At 36.8% G+C, this 24,537-nt stretch overlaps 4 protein-coding genes across 4 annotated transcripts; 1 reads left to right on the forward strand and 3 right to left on the reverse strand.

Annotated features, from left to right (window-relative positions):
- Window positions 1–2,533: 2,533 nt before the first annotated feature.
- On the forward strand, window positions 2,534–4,350 carry LOC130737197 (uncharacterized). Its single transcript, XM_057588956.1, has 3 exons — window positions 2,534–3,180; window positions 3,609–3,730; window positions 3,974–4,350. Exons 1-3 carry the CDS (start codon window positions 2,815–2,817, stop codon window positions 4,128–4,130), a joined length of 645 nt encoding a protein of 214 aa, XP_057444939.1. The 5' UTR covers window positions 2,534–2,814; the 3' UTR covers window positions 4,131–4,350.
- Window positions 4,351–4,936: 586 nt separating this feature from the next.
- Window positions 4,937–9,431, reverse strand: LOC130737188 (UDP-galactose transporter 1-like). Its single transcript, XM_057588950.1, has 5 exons — window positions 9,090–9,431; window positions 7,999–8,248; window positions 7,703–7,910; window positions 6,173–6,404; window positions 4,937–5,313 (listed from the first exon to the last, which is right to left on the reverse strand). The coding sequence occupies exons 1-5, from the start codon at window positions 9,198–9,200 to the stop codon at window positions 5,077–5,079; spliced, it is 1,038 nt and encodes a 345-aa protein (XP_057444933.1). The 5' UTR covers window positions 9,201–9,431; the 3' UTR covers window positions 4,937–5,076.
- A 9,825-nt stretch (window positions 9,432–19,256) lies between these two features.
- LOC130737214 (UPF0481 protein At3g47200-like) lies at window positions 19,257–22,402 on the reverse strand. The gene is made up of 2 exons (XM_057588974.1): window positions 22,276–22,402; window positions 19,257–20,979 (listed from the first exon to the last, which is right to left on the reverse strand). Exon 2 carries the CDS (start codon window positions 20,954–20,956, stop codon window positions 20,237–20,239), a length of 720 nt encoding a protein of 239 aa, XP_057444957.1. The 5' UTR covers window positions 20,957–20,979; window positions 22,276–22,402; the 3' UTR covers window positions 19,257–20,236.
- Window positions 22,403–22,448: 46 nt separating this feature from the next.
- LOC130737206 (pentatricopeptide repeat-containing protein At4g28010-like) lies at window positions 22,449–24,537 on the reverse strand. The gene has a single exon (XM_057588967.1). It carries the CDS (start codon window positions 24,509–24,511, stop codon window positions 22,772–22,774), a length of 1,740 nt encoding a protein of 579 aa, XP_057444950.1. The 5' UTR covers window positions 24,512–24,537; the 3' UTR covers window positions 22,449–22,771.

Consider the following 24,537-nt stretch of genomic DNA (forward strand, 5'->3'; position numbering starts at 1 on the left):
TTGATAAAGTTGACATGATAAAAATAATAGAAAATGAAGTAATTTTTAGAAGAGAATGGTGTGAAATTCAGTTGTGAAATTATATAATTGTTTATAGCATGCTCATAACATATGTGAGGATTTGTAATTTCATCTCAAAATTTAATTTATAACTAGAATTAATTGTAAAAGAAAATTTTCATATTACTGAAAAGAAATATCAAATAAAAAAATTAACAATGAAAATTTGATTTTTGCACTTGTAAAACCTAGTCGCTTTGATCTAAGAAGTTACTATCGACCAGAGGTTCAGGAGCTAATCCCGATCAAGGAGCTTTCACTAAGACCCTAAGATCCTTTAGTACCTTGGTTAGAGCTAGGACATCTTCTATCCCCTAGGTAGGTAAAATTCCAAGGGTCTTCATAGGAAAGGTAATTAGGGGCAGGAAGATAGAAGGAGGGGTTAGGCGAGGAATCTAGTGGCGATTTGTTAGAGGAGGTTGTTGTTGCAGATTTGAGGTATGAGCGGAGGTAGTTGATAACTTTGTCGGCGGAGCTTTTAAAGCCATAAGATGTTATGTTTAGGGCGAAGAGTGCCTTTATGATGGGGAAAAAGATTGAGCATGTTATGTGATATCTTAAATTCTATCATCTTTATCTTTGGGGTTTTGAGGCGGATGACTATGATTTTCTTCTCTTTTTGATTTTTAGAGCTCTTGGCAGTGGTGACTTTTGGATCTATGGGTATTTTGTGTCACTAAGTTCGAGCTTTTTTGGTTTTGGTCGGCTTCGAGGGTTTTTGATGCTCTCTTCTTCGTGGGGGTTTGATTGGATTGGTTTACATTTGGGTTGTCAATTTGTCATACTCTTTTTGTAATGTTTGAATCTTGCTGAGAAGGGTTTGTTTTCAATACCTTTCCCTTAAATTTATGATTTTGCTTTAAAAAAATAGTATGGCCATTTTCGAACTTGGAGGGAATTAGGGGAGGAGGGAAAGCTAGGAAGGAGGGAAGCATCTCAATTATGAAATCTGAATTAATGTTGGTGTCACTTGTATAGTAAATAAACAAAGTTGGAAAGGGCAGAACAATAATTTGTGAGAAGAGGGGGTGAATACTCATACTTGAGTTAGTTCAGCGAGTGATACGGGAGCAATTATTTGGAAGTACGACGGGTTTCACATTCACAGCACTCACCAAACCAAATAAACAAAACAAAACCCCAATTCACGAGGTTCTCTATTCCTTTCTGACACCCTTCCTTATATAACTCATTATTATATTTTCTAATAAATCAAAATCCATTTATTGTTTTATATTTTTTCAAAATTGTTAATTATTATAGGCTGTCAGGTTCAGATTCTTTACTGCTATCTGAACTCTGACCAGTGACGAGTGAATGAGAAGTAAAGATTACCACTACTAATAATAAAATATAGGTGCAATGAAATATAATGTTGTTATTTAATTATGGTGGTGATGTTTGTAGTTGTACTTGTACCACCAGCCAACTCTTCCAGTCTTTCTAATATAAACTCCTCCTGGAGAATGATAATTGATCGTAGGATTTTACATTTTATGTTTTTGGGTAGCTGAGAAATCTAAGTAGTATTGAAATGCTTTTTTTGAAATGCTTGATTAATTAGTGATGTAGTGTATCACATAATTTTTAAATATTTCTCCAACATTTTCATCATACTAAAATTTAATGGGTTCATTAATGACTCCCAGCCAGATGTCTATTTGCTCGGATCTCTATAAGACAATTAATTGATTTTAATTTGGAAGGTACGGTTATCCCACCGAAGCTTCCTGCTCAAATGGTGAAAACTTTCTCTGCTCTTCAACAAAAAACTAGAACGATTGAGTTAATGCATATGACCAGATAAACGATTTTTTACTATTATTTTTTTAAAGAAATTTGAATAATTTTTTCTTTCCAAAAATGAACTAGCTTTAAGTAAATTTGAAAAGATTGAGATTGTAAAATGAATCTTATTTAATTACACATAAAATAAATCTTATCCTATGCGTGAGGTCCTAAATGAGATGTAGCGCAAAATCAAAATCACATGATAATAAATTAATAATCCTACCCTTACGTGAGGCTCACCCTCAATCTTATTTTTTTTATATAAGAGAAAAATTAACAAGTAGAACAAAAGCTACACTAGAGACTAGAGTATTAAGGCATAAGACTCAATAATAAAGGAGGGTGAGAGCTCCCGACACTATGCAAAATACTCTTTTGAGACGCTTGCCGGGCTAGGCATTTAGATCATTAGAAATTTTGTATTTCTATTTTTTCATAAATATTAAAATAATTTCACATATTTAATATTTATTATGATGATAAAAATAAGAACAAAATTATAACATGAATCCACACTCCATCATATGATATGGGTAATTTTTGTCGTTTATTTATCGTGTATTATGAGTCTCTGTTTATGATGGATGACAAAAGAAAGAATCACAAAACATGTATAAAAGAATCCTGAATAGATGAAAAAGATTTCACATAGATCTCCTATTTAGCATCATGAACCATAAAACAGACGTCAGATCCCCGTGACACTTTATTAAACCCCCCACACTTTGCAATTTGCATCACGTAACCCTCCCTTCATCACTCTCTCTCTCTACTCTCTCACTCTCTCTCTCACACACACACACACACACTCAGCTAGCAGGTTCTGTTTTCCTAATCTGCCACACAAAACCACTGCTACACTCTAGCTAGCTAGCACCTACACTTCAGCTAGTAAATAGTACACACATCATCAGGACACTTGGAGCTGCATAAATCATCATCAAGCATAATAAGAACAAAACAATGCCCACTTCAGCTTCATTTTTGAGTGAGCTTAGTTCAAAGGAAGCTTGGAAATCCACATCTAACAGGTGGAGTGCAAAGAAGAGCAGATATAGCAGCAGTGGTTGTGAGGCAAGTCTGAGTCAGATGGAAGGGTTTAACATGCAGTATGGGAGTGAGGACTGTACTGGGGTGGTGGTGAGGAAGAGAGTCATGGTTGTTGTTGATGGCTCTTCACATTCCAAGCATGCTATGTTGTGGGCACTCACCCATGTTGTTAACAAGGGTGACTTGTTGACTCTGCTTCACATAGGCTATGAATCTTCTTCTTGCTCCAATTATCTTCTCAATTATTTTGAATCCCTTTGCAAAGATTGCAAGCCTGAGGTAAGTTGTTTAGCATGTTTGGTGAATTGAATTGATTCTACAACCAATTCAATTTTAGGGAATAGCTAATCTAAGTAGCTTCTGAGTGTCAGAATTGATTTTGAGAGAAAAAAAGATTATCCAAACATTAAGGAGTGGTCACTATGCTTTGTAGATCTTGATTCAAATAGTTCTGTTAATTTTCTATGCTGTTTCTTTTTTTTTAATTTTTCTGCTACCATTAATTCTTTTGCATCTTTTCTATCCTTTTTATGGCAAAAGGGTCTGAGATGCATGCATTAGTCCCATCTTTGATTTTACATATTCCAGAGAGGAATAATTGGAAATGTTAAGATTTTTCAGCTTTTCTTTTCACATTTTTCCCTTTGTTGTCCCCGTTCCCCCCTTACAAAAAAAAAGGATACTGATAGTGTTATTGTCTGACACAGGTGGAAGTGGAACCACTTGTAATCCAAGGACCGAAACTGGCCACAGTGATGAGCCAGGTGAAGAAGCTGGAGGTCTCTGTTCTGGTACTAGGCCAAAAGAAGCCATCTTCTCTGTTAAGCTGGTGAGAATTCTATTATCCACACACCACACCTGCAATTTGCAACCTTTAGTATCATACTTTCCCTGAATTTCTGTATTTTAAAAACCCTTTTATAATTGATTCTTAACTACGGGTAGAAACTTTTGTAAGTAGTTTCTTAAAATTGATTCTGATGAAAAAAAGGTGCTGATCCAAACATGGTCTATAAGATTATATGAAGTAGAAATTATTCAGTGTTTGTAATTTAGTCATTATTTTTTACAGTATTTGTGGAACCAGCAACAGCAGCACAGAGGAGTTTGTGGAGCATTGCATCAATAATGCAGAGTGCTTGACAATTGGAGTGAGGAAGAGAGGCCAAGGCACCAATGGCTACTTTATCAGCACTAGGTGGCAGAAGAACTTCTGGCTTTTGGCTTAGATTAGTTTGAAGTTTAGTTGCTTCTACTTAGTTAGGATCTCATAAGGGAAAAATGGTGGGGGATAAATGGGGGAAATTCACCTTAATATTTGAGTTGTCATCTATAATCTATTTCACCATGTAACTAGTTCTAACTATATCGTACTTCCACTAATGTAATCACTGTTGTCTTTCTAAGACCATGGTATCTGAGTATATGAATAAACAATATTTCAATTCACTGTGTGGATCAATCGTTGGAGTAAAATCAAGAAAAAACCATTTTTAGTAAACATTAAATCCAGCACATTTCAATAGTAATTGAACCATAGAAATTGGAGAAGGTAACGTGCATCGATTTAAGGCTAGAAAACGACCTGTCTGTTATGTAAATCACATGCATTTGAAACACTAGTGGACATTCAATTACTGTTAAGCGTTGAACTAGAAACAGGTAATTTCAGACTTGAAGGTCAATCTACCAGAATTACTGTTAGGTAGGCATGTGTCCAATTCATTTGCAGTAAGAAAAATCACATTATTAACAAGCATGGCATAGACTCGCTGTACTTGTGAATCTCTACATTCACTGTTGCCAAATCGGACTTCCAAATCTGAGTCGTCCGATTTTGATCGTGAATGCATTAATGTATTGCTAACTGCAGTTAAACCCAAATCCAACAAGAACACAAATGGTACAAAACAAATTCGTGCATCTTTGGAAACCTTTATGAAACTTCTGTGAGCAGAGATTGTGATAAAAGGCTAGTACAAAACAACTTACTCTAGAAAACAGAGAATTAACATATATGAAGGGCTAAAGAAAATGGACAAAGGAAGAGACTTGTATTAAAATTGTGGGGTAAAATCTAATAGAATAAATGATTGTAAATTTAATCTTTATGTATCTATTGCTATCACTGCCTTCCCATGGGCAGAAACCTCATATCATATGTAGCTAAACCAATTAGACCTTGTTTTCTAATTTATCATTTACAAGAGGAAGCAGCTCCATCTTACTCCCAGGGGTGCGAGGAGTTCTGGGTGTTCTAGGAGTTCCTGGAATTGGTTGTTGTTGGGAGAGCATGTGCCTGACATAACCATAGAATGTACATCCCACAAGAGTTATACCACATCCAACGGCATTTAAATATGAAATTGGGTTCCTGAATATCAGCCAAGAAACAAGGACAGCAACTGCAACCTGCATAAAAATATGATTTTGGTTATTTAGAAAACGGAAACAAAACTGTGATTTAAGAGGTAGTTTGGCTTTACACCATCAACACAGCCCATCACGATTACCATTAACAAAGATGCACTTAGTGATTAACATGCAAAGTTGAAGCATAATTTTAGACTTAGGGTTATGCTTAGCTCTGACCCAAAATTTAGCTTAGAGGTGAGAATTGTTGTACCATTTACAAGGATGTATTGGGATAAATCTAGTCAATGTGAGACCTTAACACTCCCCCTCACACACAGTGTTGGACATCTGAAGCTTGGAGAAGGCTGGATTGGATATCTGCGGATGACCCATTTATGGGTGACCCAATAAATAGCTCTAGGACCATCCTACAATTCAGATTAGTTCTAACTCTACCCAAAAGCTAGCTTAGAGGTGATGATTTCTCTATCCTTTATAAGGAATATAATCTCTTCTCAATATGATATCTTGACACTACGGAGCTGGTGTTAGAGAAAATGAAACAAATAAAGCAAGTGCGAATACTATATATAAATGTAAATTTGGTGAAAGTCAGTTACAAATTTGTTAGTTATTAGCTAGTCACCAAGTTTGTCGTATTACTTAACTTCTACATGACGTATATGTGATAATCAAGCCTTGTAAATATAATTGAGCAATCAGATTCCTATTTTTTCTCTGTTCCTTCATCATCTCAATACCAATGATAATAACATGGCCACAGCTTCTCCAGATATTAAACAGGAAGAAATGGACAGTTTCTCAAAATAAAAAAATTGAACCAATTAACAAACCAGCACGGAGAATTTGAACCAATTAATAAAGTGGCTTGAAAATTATGCCTCATAGATCTCACCTTAAGGTTTCCGGCAACATTAAACGTGACAGCAGTGGTGGAGTGAATCACATAGAAAATGGAGAAGTTAAGGCAGAAAGCCAACACCCCAGAGCTAAAAATAATAGTGAGGGCCGACCAAGGATATGGATGAGTGTTTAGCCATTCAATAACTCCATTGCCTTCAAGTAATAAGGCAGGAAGTGCCAAGATCATAGTTGCAAAAGGTGCCATGTAATAGACTGTGTTTATGCTACATATATACATGAAAAGAAAAATTAGCTTGTACAGTGAAGAAAAATCTTGGCAAAGTAATTCAGAGAAACCAACAAATGCTCGGAGCTGAAAAAAGTATATTAGAATAGTCAAGAGTCTACGATAAATGCAAGGAAAGATGATCAAACATAGTCGACAAAAAATCTTGGGTGAAATTCCTGTTGGTGGACTTTTATTAACAGGTCATATGTAAGTACTTCTGTAAGCCCATATAGAGGCTTAAGGCAAGGCATGTCTGAACCTTGGGATGGGGCAAAGCCTACCCTCCAGCACTTTCAAGTACCCAAAAAATTTAAATATCACCAGTAAGCCAGCCAGTGATAACTCCTTTTTTTTGTTTGAAGCTAACACATCAAAAGAAATATTCCAGGCACAAATCTACGCAGGTTACAGTCAGTTTGGAGAAAAGAAAAGGTCACAACTCGCAAGCAAAGCATATTACATAATGCAACACAAGCATTTCACCACAATGGTTAGTGGTACTGGTTACAATTAGTGGTCTAGGATATTCGTTTTGATGTATATATCCAGAATCATAAATGTCATTCTCCAATGCCAGCATAAAAAAAAACATTATTTTGCACAAGTTTGCCTTTTCATAAATATGGTTGAGTATACTCTAATACACATTAGTCTATTCAAAAGATACCAGGTTTACAACCGACTGCAACATCAAGACAGAATCATAGAAATGAATTACTTCCTCGTCGTTTTGGTTCTGATTAAGATGCACATGCAATGGTGTCATATCCATAATACAAAGGCACTCTATTTTATATTACCATATAGATATAACACATAATTGATCATTAATAATTACAATTTAGAAATTTATAATCACTGTATAGAAGACCTTCGACATTATATGTCCTTAAAATAAAAACCATCCATTCACAAGACACATCTTATTCTTGGTACAATTCAGCAAATTTAAGCTAACATGCATTTGGTTGTAATGCGTGATAGGTACTGATAACAGTTGCAGGCCTGCTGCAATCAAACTTAGCAGTGCCTAAAGATGGTCTCAGTTCCAATATGGAATCATTCCTAGTTCAACATTGGAGAATAATTCAATAAAAATAAGGACTTATAATGTCAATGCAGGAACTTAAAACCTATTGTCCATAAAAAGGAGTACGCACTACAGATACAGAAATAACTAGGAAGTTGAGAGTCTAGAAAGGGGAAACCCAGGCAGAAAAATGGAGAAAGGATTGGAAGAACACCAAATATGAAGTTACAAAGAATATAAAAATGCAAGTATAAAGTCAGTACCTGTCAAATTTGTAGCCGTGCAGAAGAGATTCAGCCAGGATAGTCTTTGTAGATGTAGCCAAACAGCCAACTAAGGCGGCACAAAATCCAAACATATTAAAGCTAAGCTCTGTCATAGATGTGAGAAGAATCCCTCCAACAATGGGTATAAGAGAAGCCCAAATACGAGAGTCAAAACTTTTCCTCCAAACTAGCCACTGCAATAACACTGTGCCAGTTCACCCAGATCAGATGAAAATGTACAAAGCAAGTAGCATATATGTGAAGAAATGTTAACACTGACTAATGAACCTCACCTGTAGTTGCAGGCGTGAATGACTTTATTGTCTGCATAAAAGACACTGGAATGTATCTAAGGCTCACATTCCCCAGCACTATGTTAATACAGAACACAAATGACATTGGGAAGATTCTTTTCCAGCGGTCCTCAGGGTCAACAGTTATCAGTGGTTTAATTTTCAGCACTTTAATTACCACATACGCTCCAATGGATGAGCAGATAAAGTGGACACAGGACACTGATAGGGGAAACTTGAAATCCAATTTCTGCAAAAAGGAAAAATTACTCAAAGCTTTTTTCTATAATTCATACACGTTTTCAATTCAATGATTGAGCAGCCGATGCAGAAGGAGTCCTAAACCCGCAGATGCGGATTGTGGAAGAGGTGGTAAAGATTGATAAACCTTCTCTTTATTATAGATGGAGTAAAACATAGAAGATCTATACAATCTAGTGATCAGAATAAATTAGGTCCTTTGTTTAGATTGAATCCTTTGTTTACAAATTAATCACATACCATACCACCTTCCAGGACCACTTATTAAACAGAGTCATCTATCTGGGTTTAGAAATTAAATTTACAATTGGCCCAACGAGAAAAATCAAATCAGAGAGCATAAAGACTTTATGCATTGCAAATCTATAACATTAACATGCATGCAAAAGTAACGGAAGAGTAGGTAGATCAGTATCACAACACAATTTTGTGATTGCAACAGATCTAGCTCAACCAACACTAATAACGTGTCTGTTTCTGATTTATTTTTTGGAAAAATAAAACACCTCAATTTAATTATAAGCTATACTTTAAGCAGAATAATCGGATCCAAACACACACTTATGTTGTAATAATAATAACAATAATTATTGTTAATATTATTTTTAAGCCCAATTAGACAGATTTTCTATTGTTTTTTTTAGCATGCTAGCGATGGAGTCTAATGAAATTCCAGAAAATATATAATTATTTAGGTATCATCAACGCTAAAAATAAGAGAAAATGAGGAAATAAAAGAAATATCCTGAATTGGAAAACAAGTTGAAAATTGGAGATTGTTTTTGAAAGTGGAATTGAAGGATAAGATTGAAAGTAGAATTGAGAGGAACCTGGAAGATCCATTTGTTGACGATGATGACAGTGACATTGAAAGCCCACCATTGAAGGATGCACAAGAGAGATCTGAGAGCGCTCAAGTTGAAAACAACGCTTTCTTCCATTTCAGATGAACAAGTAACGCTGGTGACTGGTGAATGCGAATGAGGAAAACGATGAGGTGCCTCTTGTATTGTATTCTATTGTATTCTACTCTCACAACGTCATTTGCATCACACCCTCTTCTCTCTCTCTTGCTCTTTCGTTTTTATGTTTGAATTCTTCGAAAGCGTTTCAATTTGCTTCTCTCTTTCTCACTCATGCCATGGAAATGGAAATGGAATGCAAATCATTAATCATGTGTTTCTTTCTTTCTTTCTACCTTAACCTTGTATCAATGTGGGTCCCTCACACCACCATCGACTTCCGAGGTATAGTCAACATTTTGGTCAATACTATATCGTAGCCTCCTAAATCCTAGAATATTCCTTTCATTTTTCAATTAACTCCATTGCTTCTATAACTTGTATTGAAATGAATTGGATTGGTATAAACTATAAACTGTAGGAATTTGGAAAAATGTATATAAAATCGACCTTTAATTATGAAAGATTTTTATTAGTGTGTTCCTAATTAATTATTTAACTTTAGTTATATCATAAATATTAGTATTAAGTTCATGAGTTGTTGATGTTAATTCATCTTTAAAAATAAAACTGATAAAGTTTAAATGCATGATTTAATTAATTAAAACTGATTTTTGTAATTAAATAAGATGATGTTTGAATCAGATATTGTACTTGCACTAGTATAGGCGACCTATACATCGGCGACATGAGCCCGAGGCGATTTATTCGGGCATGTGGATATTGGGGTGGAATTCAAAAACAAGTAACGTTGTAAGAGCTGACCCAAGCCCACGCGACTTGCACTCACTAAGGTGAGCTGTCACATGATGTGCATGATGGTTTTTGTATATGGAGATATCTTTATTTGATTAGGTCAAGCTAGCACAACCCCCATAACCAAAAAGCATGTAGTTACGTGGTTAGGGAGCAGTTGCACACTAGCCTAGGGCTTGAGTTGTATATATGGGTGCGACCATTACTGTAAATAACATTTATTCACTTTGAACATAGAAAGGAGTTAGGTCCTGAGCTTTCTCTAAAGTTCTTCGCTTAATTACGCGAGATCGATTATTAATTTATGTCAAATTGTGATGTTCATATTACAAAATGTAAACTATTGCATTCTAAGAATAGAATTCACCTTAGCGCTTAAAGTTAGGTGTCTTATCAACTGGTATATATAGGCGACCTATACACTAGGGATATGAGATAAGAGCTGCTTATTTGAGCCGAGTTGATATTGGGCTAGAGTTCAGAAACATGTGACGTAGTAAGAGCTAGCCCGGCCCGAGCATAATTAAGCGATGTGGACTCAATAGGGCGAACTGGCCTTCCTCCCTCAGAGTCTTCCTCAACTCATTCAGGAGTTTTCTGCAGAAGCAATCAGAAGGGTGAACTGGCTGTATCAGTTAACTGATGATCAGTTTGATGCTTCCCTTGTTGATAGTCTATGGTCTGCATTTGAGAAATGGTCAGAAGGCAAAGGTCATGAACTTCAGAAGCAACTTAGCAGGGAGAAGAGACTAAGAGTTCATGATGCATCCGAAAGGGCCTATGAGCAGAGGCAGAGAGTGCTACACAAGGTTTGTGACTCTTTGAGAAAAGCAATGGCTGAAAGACCATGTGTTGTCTTCGAATGTACCTCAGAAGATGCTGTGATGCTCTCAGCAGAGGAAGAAGAAGAAAGCACTGATGGTATAGTCATTCTGGAAGATGCAGGTGCTGATGAAGTTCAGCAGCAAGGGCCAATTCAAGTTGACATTGCAATGTCATCAGAGGCTGAAGATGCTCTTCATGTTCTGGCTCCAGAAGTTCCTACATCTGATCCAGCTCCATAAGTTGAAGTTCTTGCTGCTCGAATTGACAGAATTCAGAATGATCAGTAGAGATTGTTTCAGATGGTTGAGAAACAAGGACAAGTTCAGACTGAGCAAAGCAAGTAGATTGCAGAGTCCTCAAGCAAAATGGAAGCAATCATGAAATATCTTCTGGACAATCTTCCTTCCACCTCCAAGCCTTGAATCCCTCATCTCTATCATGCATACATTTAATTGTTATGACTGCATTTATTTTATGCTGACTGTGCTTAATTATTCTTATCTGATTCAATGCACCGTCCATTTAGTAACTCACATGTCTTTATGATTTGATAAGTTTTATGCATGATTTTCTGTTACCTTTTCTCCTTATAATCTCCGCAATCCTTCTTCTCCATCACAACGCAATTCACTTCCTCATCTCTCTGTTTCATTCCTCCTTGTTCAAGAATGACTTCTGTCGACTTAATTTCTGAACTCAAGACTTTGGTATTTGACCAAGTCTTTCCATGGAGTGTTAATCTCTCTTCCTCTCAGATCTCTCAAGCTCTTGAGAAGATTGAGCATCTTCTGACCTGTTGGCTCACTTCTCATCAGACTCACTGTCTTCAGAACCTTCAAGAAGTTCTGAATGATCTTCTCTGCCTGACCAATCGCCAGGAGGACATCGAAGCTCAGCTCCAGGGCATTTGCATGCTTCTGGAATACGAGGAAGATCACCATGAAGCGGATCAAGAGGCTGTCCAGGAGAATGTTGCCCTCAAGGAGGACCTGGCTACTCAGTTAGCCTCAATTGATAAGGACATTCGTCCTCTCCACCTTCAACTTCTCTCCATGAAGAATTCTCGAGCTTTCCTGTTTGTCTAGGCTTAGTCTTCTTCCTTCCTCTCGATCCCTTGTACTTCTTCTCCATTCAATAATAATAACCTATCTTATTTACATCACTTCTCTGTTATCGTTATTGTTGTTTGCGTTTTTCACTCTTTTTGATTATGACAAAAAGGGGGAGTACGTAAATTGGTTTTTGATAAATTTTTTTTATAAAACCAGTAGAGGAGAACAAGTATCAATACTTATAGCACATAGATATTGTCAAGCGTCTCAGATAAGGAATACATTTTGAACTAATCTTGCTTCTGACGCCTTATTCCAATTATATCTAGACAACTCTATGTTATTATGTGATATACGCTAAGTTCTGAACCATCACTTCTGATGAGTATACATCCATTCAAGCGTAAATTCTGATCACATAACCAGACTCCGAATCTAGATTCTTCACAAATTCATCAAGTCATAGATTCAGGGGGAGTCAGGGGGAGACCCTTGCTCAGAATCCGGTGTTAACTCAGATTCAGAAGGAGCATTGCAAACCGTTACACAAGGATAAGTTTAATCTCTGATCCTTCCTTTCCTGTGTATTCAGTTTATTGTGTAAAAATTGTTCATCAAAATACTTGTTTTGTCATCATCAAAAAGGGGGAGATTGTAAGATCAAGGTTTGATCAGTGGTTGCATCTCTATGTTTTGATGATTACAATTAAGGTTTGTGATGATGAACAATTGTGGTACCCTAACGTTTGTCTTTTTAAGTTGTGACAAACAGGTTCTGAATCTGACCCAAGCCTATTCGTTCAGAAGAAGAAGAACCAAGGGCTACTAAAAAGAGAGCTCATTAACCTACCATGTTCGCTCTGAACAGTGGCAAAAACTTCAGAAGCTCTGAAGTTGGAAGCTCTCAAGAAGATCTGAAGAACTCAAGTCAGAAGTTCTGAAGACCAGATGGTCCAGTGGAACGGTCCAGAAGCAGAAGACTCAAGTTCTGAAGATTTACAAGAAGTTGGTTCTGAAGGCCCAAGCTATTCTAGCTCTGACGATCAGAAGTTCTGAGGAACTCGTTCAGTAGCAGAAGTTGCATGGTCAGAAGAATCCAAGCTTCAATCTGACGATGATCAGAAGCTTCATCAACGTTCATCTGAAGCTCCTTCATCTCAAGTCAACTGGTGAAAGGACAGGTCGCTATCACAGTACAACGTCGTACAAGTCTCAGTCTGTCCGCCACCTACCTTGTACAGCCTAGCAGTCTGATATTACAGAATTGCCACTCCAACGGATAAAACCCTAGCAACGGCTACATCACAAGCCTTGGAGTATATAAAGGCTGAAGGAAGAAGAAAGAGGTGGAAGAAACCGTGCTGAAAATATTCAACATATACGAACCATTCTCTTAGCATTATTTCTTCACTGTTCTTAAACATCTGAGTTTACTATTCGCTTGTTAGAAGCACTCATTGTAAACCCGAAACCTTTTACATCATATTGTAAAGTTCATCAAGAGACCAAGTTTGGTCGGATCTTGAGAGGACTGAATCAAGGCTGATTCAGTATTTAGCTAGTCTTAAGAGGATCGGTAGATCAGCTTCTTAAGAGAATACTAGTGAGAAAATCAGTGTATTGTTAGTCACTTAGCAGGTTGCAAAGTGCAGTTGTAACACTCATTGATTTTAGTGAATTGCCTTCATCAGAAGAAGGAAGAAATCACCTTCACAGGTGGACTGGATTAGCTTGAGCTTTTATCTCAAGTGAACCAGAATAAAATACTCGTGTGCTTTACTTCCTATCATTCAGCACTTAGTTTTTATCTTTGAGTTTTGAAAAAGGCCAAAAGTTTACCCGAGATACAAAAACTCTATTCAAACCCCCCCTTTCTAGTGTTTTTCGCACCTTCAGATTTGAGTTGTATATATATTGGCGAATTGCTTTGGATAATGTGTTTGTACTTTGACTTCATAAAAAAATTAGTTAATGAGCTTTCTCTGAAGTTCTTCGATTAGTCTTCTAAAGCTCACTTCAAAAATAGTACTTAAAATAGATTATTTTTTATTCAATTTATCCCCTTTCAAATGATAATTTCATTTACAGTACAAATTAAAAAGTATATGGATAATAACTAATTAACGTACATAAAAAATTACAAGATTAATAGACTTTCAACCTTTTATAATCAATTGTTATGATTTTTTTCCACTTTTATTCCATTTTTTTATTAAAAGCATATTTTTGTACATTTTGAAAGTGCATTGTACAAACGCAGCCATGTACTTGTAAATACAGTAAAATAATACATTACTTGCCAAATGGGATCAAGTTACTCGAATGGTAGGAGGATCACTCGCTACATCGGCGTGATGGTTCGCTACCCACATGAGGCGCTTGACAAGGCCTTGGTGAGTCGTTCCTAGTCTTTTAGTATTGGCCGAGTCACCCAAGAATTGACATACAATTTTGACCACCCAACCCTGACGTCATCTATAGAAGGATAGTCTGATTTGGGTGTCACTCGGGCAAACACCTAACTAGGAAGTCTCCGACCAGTCCACGAGATATCGTACATGAAGTATAAATGTTAGGTGCGTCTTAGTAACTTGTTGTGTCTTCGTTCTGACTTCTGGAGAGGCGACATGAGTTAGTCTTCATTTATATCGACAAATGTTTTAACTAGAAAGTCTCTGACCAGTAATGATCCATATGATTCAATTAAAAAAACAATCCATGATAAAAAAAGGTTAATGGTCACGAGATATCGTACATGAAGTACAAATTTTAAGAGTGTCTTAGTAACTTGTTGTGTCTTCGTTCTGACTTCTGAAGAGGCGACCTGAGTTAGTCTTCATTTATATGAACAAATGTTTTAACTGGAAAGTCTCTGACCAGTCATGATCCATATGATTCAATTAAAAAAATCATCAATGATAAAAAATGTTTAATGGTCAAATTAACTAGTCCCTGAGTTTGTAAGCGAATTTGATTTTAGTCACTCTAAGGAAAAATGATGTTTAGTGACGATCATTTTTACAATTACTAGCGGTTTTTTACCGTCACTAAACGTCATTTTTCCTAAGAGGGACTAAAATTGAATTCGCTTACAAACTCAACTCAGAGACTAATCTGGCCATTAACCTAAACAAATATCCATGGTATTATGGTAAGAATGAAAATAAGGCATGTTCGAGTGAAAAAATGGTGGATTCAAACGCCCATTCAAAGTTCAAACTGGTATATGGTAATTTTTTATTTTTTTAGGCTTAAAGGGTCAAATGGCCCCTGAAATTACAAAGGGAATCAGTTCCAAGACCTAATTTTTTTTTCTAGGGACCCAATTCGATGTAAAAAAAATTTAGGTCCTGAAACTGATTCCCTTTGTAATTTCAGGGGCCATGTTGGTGATTCTCTTTGGGAGCTAGTGAGATGTGCCTTTCAAGAGGGTAAGATTCAGGAGGAGTTGATGGAAATCTTGGTGGTCCGTATTCCTAAAGTTGATCATCCAACCACAGTTAAGGAGCTCTGTCCCATATGTCTCTATAATGTCACTTACAAATTAATCACCAAGGTCATGGTCAACAGGTTGCGCCCTTATCTTAGTAAGCTGATTGGCCCGATGCAGAATAGTTTTATCCCAGGGAGAGGAACAATGGATAATGCTTTCCTTGCTCAAGAGATCATTCATCACATGTCCCTCTCATCTGCAAAGAAAGGAAGCTTGGCTTTTAAGATTGATTTGGAAAAAGCTTATGATAGTGTATCCTGGTCTTTCTTAATGGAGACCTTGGAGTATTATGGCTTTCCAGAAATAACCATTCGTCTTATTATGTGTTGTGTTACCTCTTCTCATATATCCATTCTCTGGAATGGTTCCAGGCTCCAGAAATTTAAACCAGGGAGAGGACTGAGACAAGGAGACCCTCTATCCCCTTATTTGTATGCGTTTTGTATGGAGCGTCTTTCTGTGACTATACAACACCTTGTGGATGTTGGTGATTGGAAACCGGTGACAATTCAAGGGGAGGCCCTCTAATCTCTCATCTTATATTGCCGATGATGTGCTTCTTTTTTGCAGGGCAACCACATCCCAAGTTAGGAAACTTGGATCTTCTTCCCTGTTTTGTGTGAAGTTCATGAGCTGATGATGAGAAGTTGGAATTTGACTCTTAGTGCTATCAATAGAGATTGTAATCAGCCCGCAGACTGGCTAGCTAAGAAGGGTGCATCGTCTCCGTCTATGACAATCTGTGTTCTTGAAGCTCCGCCGTCGGCGTTAGAGATCCTCATTTTGAGAGATCGTTTGGCTATTCCTTAGTTTTCTTTTCCTGTTGTTAGTTTTCCGATGTAGCAAAAAAATATTCAAACTGGCCTATGGTAATTTTTTATTTTTTTATATAAGCACTGGTGTGTGGTATATATGGCAGGTTTTATTGGTTGCATAAGCAGTTAAGCTAAGCACAAAACCTGCCAGCTCCGAAGATCCGGGGTGTGTCAAGTTATTTCACTTTCCATAAAGTGTTCTACTTCTTTACGCTAAATAATATTCAACTTCTTGTATTACTTAAAAGGTGAACCTAATATGCACCAGTTTTTAGGTGGTGTAATTTTACACCACCTACTTTAACTGGGTATAGCAGGTCAACATATTATTTTTTTTAAGAAAAAATATCATTAAAAATTTGTCATATATTAAATATCTTTAAAAAAAGATGTGTTGACCTGTTATAGCAGGTTAAAAAAAAGTGGTCTAAAATTAGACCACTTTAAAAGTGGTCCACATTAGAGGTCACTATTACTTAAACCTTACTCTTTTTTTTTTATTGAAGATTGTTAGAGTAGAAATTTATCAACTTTTTTGGTTAAACAAATTTATCAACTTTGGAAGACATCATTGCATTAAAAAAAATTTCAAAATATTGAAATTTACATTAACAAAGTAATTTTTTATATACAGTATGAAAAAAACAGCGCTTTGCTATTATATTAATTTTATTTAATAAGTATGTAAATATATTATATGTTTTCCCAATATAAAATGTATATACCTACTTGTATGTTCTATAATTTTCCCTTTAATCAATTGGTTCATAAACATCAATTTGAAAGTTTCATGGGGAGAATAGTAGCGTTAGCAATACTCATTTTAGCGAGTTCTTTAATAATATTCTTTTATTGTTGATTGAAATTTATGTTGGTATCATTAAATTAGAAGTGAGTCTCATATTTTTAATAGGTACAATATAAATTTTAACTAAAAAGTGTTATAAAAAAAGTATAAAAGTGAGTGTTATTAATATTTTTAATTTTTAAAAGCATTATGTGAGGGAGGGGGTCTGGCATGTGTATTAGATTAGAGGTTATAGATAAGATTATAGATCCTAGTTAATTTTTCAGTCATCTGAGGCAGGTGTCATCTCATTATATTCAGAATCTATGTCCAATATGTCGAATATTCGTTATATAATTCAACCTTTTAATATAACAATTATTCTGTTTTTCAGATCGTTATAACATTATTATTATTATTGAAAGTAGAGGTATATCTCATTAAATAATTATGAGAAAAAAAGAAAAATTTTAAAATAAAAAACATGCATGCGAAAATTCTCATGTATAATCCTAATTCATCTAACTTATTGTGAGAGTTTATTCTATTAAACTTTTGAGACTAATTATGTGTATCTGAATATCATTTAAATGCACGGGATTTTCTATTGAAATTAGGGAGGCATACCTCAACCCAAAAGTTAGCTCAAGAGTGGAAGTTTGCACTACCATTAATAAGCACTTGATTGACCACATCTCTAGCCAATGTGGGACACTTTCATCCATCTATACAGGAAGGACTCGAATATTTCTCTGATGATTCATGTGGCACGTGAAAGGAACAACGCTATTGACTTCCTTGGGAAGACTTGTTGGGGGGGATCGCCGCGTCGGATTTGGGGACAACTACGTTCTGCTATTTATGTGTCATTGTATTTAAATGCTAATTTGTAGTTCCTGTTTCTGCGCTTTATTTTCCTCTTGTAAAAAAATGCATGAGCAATTCTGTTTTTCTTTTTAATATAACATATGTTTAAGACAATTCTACTCTAAATTACCGGATTGATCTTCTTGTTCATGAATAATGTCATATTCATATTCATATCAATTAAAAACCATGTGAAAAGATTAAAGATCAAATCTGGCCGGTTGCCAAATAAGGTCTGTGGGGATGCAAAAGCACATCATAAACAACAAACAGCAGGCCTTTTTCCAGACCAAGTAAGTACAGCACATAATTGTGAATTCTTTTAATAATAATAATGGTAAAATAAAAAATTGGCTTTTTCTAGTTTTCATGGAATCAGAGATGTTTATCTAGCTGACCTTGTGTTTGTTATTACCGTGGTGAACTGCCTCACGAGTCAAGTTTTACTCAACCTTCAAACTTGTGCGGCCTACATAGCAAGTGAGGGTGCTGATCAAGCAAGAGTGGAAGCTTACCTTCCAACATGTCCCTTTGGAGTGAAACAAACCTGCGGATGTTTTTACTAGGATGAGGTTAAATGATAAATCAAGTTTGAATTTGTGAGGAACTCCTCCAAGAGAGGTCCTTCGCGTGATGACCAAGTTTGAATGTGAAGTGAAAACACAATATTTAAGATTCACACATTAGCTAAAGATATAATTAAGATAACATTTATATATGAGAATGAAATTGATTATATATCACCTATAAACTAACTTTGGGTTTGGGGTAGAATTAGGCATAATTAATCTGAATTTTAACAATTATAGGAGAAGCTAGTAAAAGAGCTAGAATTGATTCTGAAAAAGTTAATCCTGAATTCAGACAAGCTGTAATATCACATAAAAAGTAGTACAAGCCTACAAAAACGCCGTATCGTAGTTCCATGATGTTTGTTTCAAACTTTTGTTTGGTGGAGTTTACAATATTGTCAAAACATGAACCAATGTGTAAATCCCCCAAACCTTCAAGAAATTAAAGTGAAAGTGAGAGGACAAGAACTATAGCTAGATCCTAATTTGCTTCCTTATTTGCCTGTTCGATCACAAAGTCCACGTCAGTGCCTACACGTTTTCCCTTGTATTTGACACAAGAAAGTGGAAACAATTGATTAACTCGGTTTTCTTTTTCTACCTGTGGACTTCATTCTAAGATATCGCATTCATCTTAACGAATTGAGCAAGCAAGTTTGGTAAAGGAAAGCACAATTGCTGAAATTAAAACCATTATATGTATGAATGCACCAGAACAATAGATACAATCACATTTGTTAACTGAAAGTATTCTTTTCCATGTGATTTGTTTCTGGCTTTGTCTAAACTAATATAATAGGTTACTCATCTTATATTAGATTTTGGTTTTTTCTTTCAGCTAATATGCACCTAAATGATTGGCTATAAATGACTTTTTCTATTGCACACGGTATTTAGCACTTGTTATGTTACATGGTGATACAAACACACACTTTCAATTTAAATAAGGACTGGTTTATATTTACATCCAAACACAAAATAACTTCTCTAGAAAGGAGCTTTTCAATTTGTGCTTCAGCAAGAAGCACCGGGCCTAGGACTTGGGAAAATGATAGCTGAGGATTGCATAAACAGTTTGTACAACAGTGAGTAAAGTCACTGCTGTAGCAGCAAAGTTGTAACCCTGCCCAAGAAATTTCCGAAAGGTGTAAAACCAATTAAAAACTCGGCTAAAGTAATGCCAAAGCAGTATAGGGATTCTTGTGTTGCAGTTTGCAGCCGAATATATCCCATTGCCGTACCAACTCAAGATATGCTCATTGGAGTTTACATATTAACGAGCGGAAATCGTCGAGGCATTTGTGCAAATAGGTATAATCGAAGCAATGCATCAAAGTTGCTGCTATATATGGGATCAATTATGCCACGATCTACTCCCATAGTCAGTGAGTGTAAAACAACCATCAAATCTCGATTGTTCATGTTCAAATCATCATCCAATTCAATAACTTTACTATCTTTGAGAAGTTGAACATCACTTGAGCAACATATCAAGTCATTGATAAGCAATGCAGAAGAAGTAGCTACGCGCCAGTGTTGATTTTCATTGTCGGTATCCGAATAACTCTTTGGTTTTATCCATTTCTTGTGATGTTCCCAAGCAATTAAATTCAGCCACTTTGATTTCATTGCTCGTGTAATATGCACCTGCGGAATTTCTAGTGTACCATCGCTGAATTTCATGCCGAATTTCAAGGTGCTAACTTGTGCAGGAGGTTTGATTGTAACCCCATAGGCTTTGAGCTTAGTAGCACAAAGATTCAGGCATTGATACTTAACTTGTTCATTGATATTGACAAGATTGGACTCAGATTGGGTTTCTTTATTATCCACCATCTGTAGTCCCTCTCACTCCTTGTTAATGTTCCAGGAAGCAAGTTCAAGAAAATGAGCAAATTTGGAATCAACCGACTTCAAATCCCCATGGAAGCCAAAGAGAGACAAAGCCCGGTTATGTATTTCATGAACCAAATAATGAAAGCCTTTATCAAAAATATTTTGAAACAACACACCAAGAACAAAAAGTGGTATCTGGTTCTCCAACAATGTATGATCTCTCATGACCACTTCCATTTTTCCAATTTCAAGTGCCGGGTTAGGACCAATAGCACTAATCCTTCCTCCGAAGGGTGGTATTACTGAATCTATGCTTGATCCAGAGATGAGAAACTCTAACAAAAAACAACCATCATTAAACACAATTGCAGCCAAATCGTACCTGTCGAGTTCTATTTCTCCCAAATAGCTTGAACGAACTGCTACATCCATCTTCAAAATTGTATCCATGCAATTATTTACATATTTGTCTGGACTTATAGTATATCCCAGTGATCGGTTAAAAAGATGAAACATACAACGCCAGTTTATCTCTTCCATGGGTAGCAGTTCCTGTCTCCCATTGTATCGGGGGCCGATGGAGATCACTTTTGGCACATATGCATTTTCATTCCATTTCCGAAGTTCATCGAGAACCACGGAAACGCTACGGGCTTTAAAAAACGTCTCATTGTTTATAGTACCTAACATTACTGCTGTAATGTTCTTCCATCTATTATACTTGATGTCCATGTCTGCAATCAGTTAATCTGCTGCTGCAATGAAAGAAATCACAAACGAGTTCTGAGAAATTATCTATTATATGAGTGGTTACTAAAACAAGCCAATACACACACACACACACACCTAGGATGAAAATGTGCAGAGGAATCAGTATAGAATAGAAGAGGAAATTGTATTTTTTATTGAGTTAGAAAAGAGTTACATAAATCTGTTATATAGAAGTGTTAACAGCATTATCTAACTTCTAATAACAGGAAAACTAATAGCAACTAACAGCTCATTAGAAACAAACTTCATAAGCTTCTAAAAACTAATTGATCTTACTAATTCACTGATAGGTAACCGGGGTTAGCTAGTTAGTAGTTAAGTGGGGTCAGTAGTTTGTTAGTTATAGGGTTAAGAGGCATGTTGCCTATAAATAAGAGTGATTAGAGAGCATTAGGTTATCTTTGTTTTCACTTTGGAATTAGGGTTTAGAGAGCGTTGGGTCTCTCTGGTTCTTGGGAGGGTGTTTGGGATCCTTTCCTTGTATCCTTTCCCCAATTCCTATTTGGGAATTAGGGGTTTACCGTTAAATAATATCAGATTGGGCCGAGTTCTATCATTCACACCCCCCCCCCTCAAGCTGGAAGGTATATCATACATTTCAAGCTTGGAACATAAAAGCTGAAAAGGACCAGGTCTAAGAGTCTTGGTAAAAATGGGAAGAACTGAAGGAGAAGTAACGAACCATTCTGAATCTTTTCCCGAACTATGTGGCAATCCAACTCTCTGTGTTTTGTCCATTCATGAAAAACTGAGTTAGTGGAAATGTGAATAAAAGGTTGGTTATCACAATAGATGATAACAAAAGACATGTGATTTTGAAATCTGCCAGCAAGTAAACAAGCCATTGAGCTTCACTTGTGGCTTGTGCCAAAGCTCGGTATTTAGCATCAGAGGAAGACTTGGACACAGTAGGTTGTTTCTTGCTCTTCCATGCAATGAGAGTTGAGCATGGGTAGAAACAGAAGTTGGTAACAAAAATTCAAGTGTCAATACAGGAATCCCAAGAAGAGTCAGTGAATCCCTATACTTTGTGTTGAGATATGTAGATAAAATAAATAGGGAATAAATATATTTAGTATATTTTATCTTTTATTAGGATAGATCTTTTCCTTATTTAGCTATCCCTAAACTCTTGTATATATATATGTACTCAGCTTCATGGAATAATCAATCAGAATATTTCATTCAAGTTGGTATCAGAGCTTTCTGATTCAAGTCTCCCTCTGGTTTACTAGTTTAGTTTAGGGTTTCAGCCATCGTAGGCTAACCCTTATTTTTACCAGTTAGAATTCCGGAAGCAACCACCGGCCGCCACCACTGCTGTTGGCTGCTGCTACCATAGTCCGCTGCTGCCACCACTGTGTCGTGATCAGCCGCCACCGCCACCGCCAGCCGCTGCCGTCGCCGCCGGTCGCCGCTGACAATTTTTCTGGGTTTGCTTGTTTTTATTCCAGGATTCCTCTTCTGTGGTTCGTTTCTGTGTTTGAGGTCTCTTGTTTCTGTTTTTTGGCCTGTTCCAGTCAGTGAGCCTTTCGTTTGAAGTGTGTTTGGATTTGTTTGGTTGCGGTTGTTTTCCCTGTCTCTGTTTGTTCTTTTTCTTCATGGAGGATTTGCTGAAGGATAAGTCTCCCAAGGGTGAGAAGAAGAGTCTCATCTCATTTGCTTTTTCTGGGACTCCTGTTATCACTTCTGAGAAGTTGAATGAGGCAAATTATCTAGATTGGTCCAATGCTGTTGAGATCTGGTTTTTGGGTCAAGGTTTGTCCGAGCACCTTACTAAAAAGTGTGCTGATATTGATGCTTCTGAGAAGAAGGAATGGGAGAAGGATCATGATTCATATTTCTCATTTCTCGAAATAAATTCCTAGCCTGCTCTAAACTACCTTCCCTGCACAGGGATGTCATCAGTGCATTGTAATCATTTACTCCAGGTCTAACCCCACAAGCTCTACTTTTATTGAAAAGTCCTTTTGCAATACTTAGCATCTGCATTTTGCAAAGACCATTGATCATGACACTATAGGTCATTGAGTCGGGGGAAAATCCTAAGTCTACTGCACATTTCCATAGCTCCAATGCCTTAGTAAGTTTTCCAACATTTAGATAACCCTCAATCAAACTATTGTAAGTCACTAAGTTACCAGGGAACCCCATTTGAACCATTGTAGAATGGACCTTTACGGCATCACGAAGACGCCGTTCCTTGCAAAGCCCCTGAATAAGAAAATTAAATGTGAAGACATCAGGCTTGATATGGAACTCCTTGCTCAATAACAGCGTCAAAAGGTCTATTGCCTCCTCAATTTGGCCAACTCCACAAAGTCCTCTCAATAAGGTGTTGTAGGTAATGGCATCCGGTTTCTTCCCCTTCTTCGCCATCATTTTTAAAATCCCAAGTGCATCATCAACCCGACCTTCCTTACAAAGTCCATTTATGATGGCATTGTATGTTACAGTATTCGGCTCTTCCCCCTTTTGCAGCATCAAATCCAATACTTTCATTGCATCTGATGCCCTCCCATTTTTGCCTAGCCCATCAGCTAAAGTTGTATAAGCAACAACATCAGGATGAACTCCCCGAGTCGTCATATCATTCAACATTTTGGAGGCTTCTTCCCACTTCCCATCCTTGCAAAGAGCTTTCATGAAACAGCTATAAGTAACCACGTTAGGAGTAACATTTTTTTCCAACATCTCATTAAAGAGTTGCTTTCCCCTCTCAGTGTCACCTATGCTGCAAAAGGCACTAATGAGAGAACTATAGAGAAAAACATCTGCATCCAAACCCTTCTTCCTCATCTCCTCCAACAAATCCAGACCCTCATCAACTGCTCCATTCTTACAAAGACCATCAATCAAAGTACTAAACGTGACCAAGTTGGGAGGGAATTCCCCGGCCTTCATGTCCTCAAACAACCCCCTAGCTTCTACCAATCTCTTAGCTTTACAAAGTCCATTTATATGAGTATTGTAACTAAAGGTATCAGGCAAAACACAATTCCTCTTCATTTGGCAAAACAAAACCATGGCCTTGTCACAATTATCACGAGTTTGAGAAAAACCCTTCAACACAAGGTTGGAATTATACACATTAACGTCAAAACCACGCTTTAACATCAAGCCCAGGACCCCAAAAGCCGATTTTGGCTTGTGGGTGTTGACAAAACTCTCAATTAAAGCACTGAGGGAAGTAAAACTAGGCAAAACAGAAGAAGCGCGTGCCATCTTGGAATAAACCGACAAGAGTAGGTCATGTTGTCTTGCCTTTCGCAGGTTGTCTATGAGGGAGTTGCAGGCTGATACTGAGGGCAATGAATCAGGGTCCTGAAAGAGAGAAACGGCTACAGAAAGCAACAGAGGAGGATTGGGTTTGTTACGCTGGAATTCTACATGGGGCGTTGAAGAAGAAGAAGAAGAAGCAGAGAACATGGTACGAGGAGGGACAAGGATGCGTTTTGGTTTCATTGTTCTGCTGGTGAGATTTCGGTGGCTGGCTGGGATGTGTCGTGTTTGCATAAGGGTAGAGAAACGAATAGAGGAGG

This window comes from Lotus japonicus, chromosome 1, assembly GCF_012489685.1.
Source record: "Lotus japonicus ecotype B-129 chromosome 1, LjGifu_v1.2".
Classification (NCBI taxonomy): Eukaryota; Viridiplantae; Streptophyta; class Magnoliopsida; order Fabales; family Fabaceae; genus Lotus; species Lotus japonicus.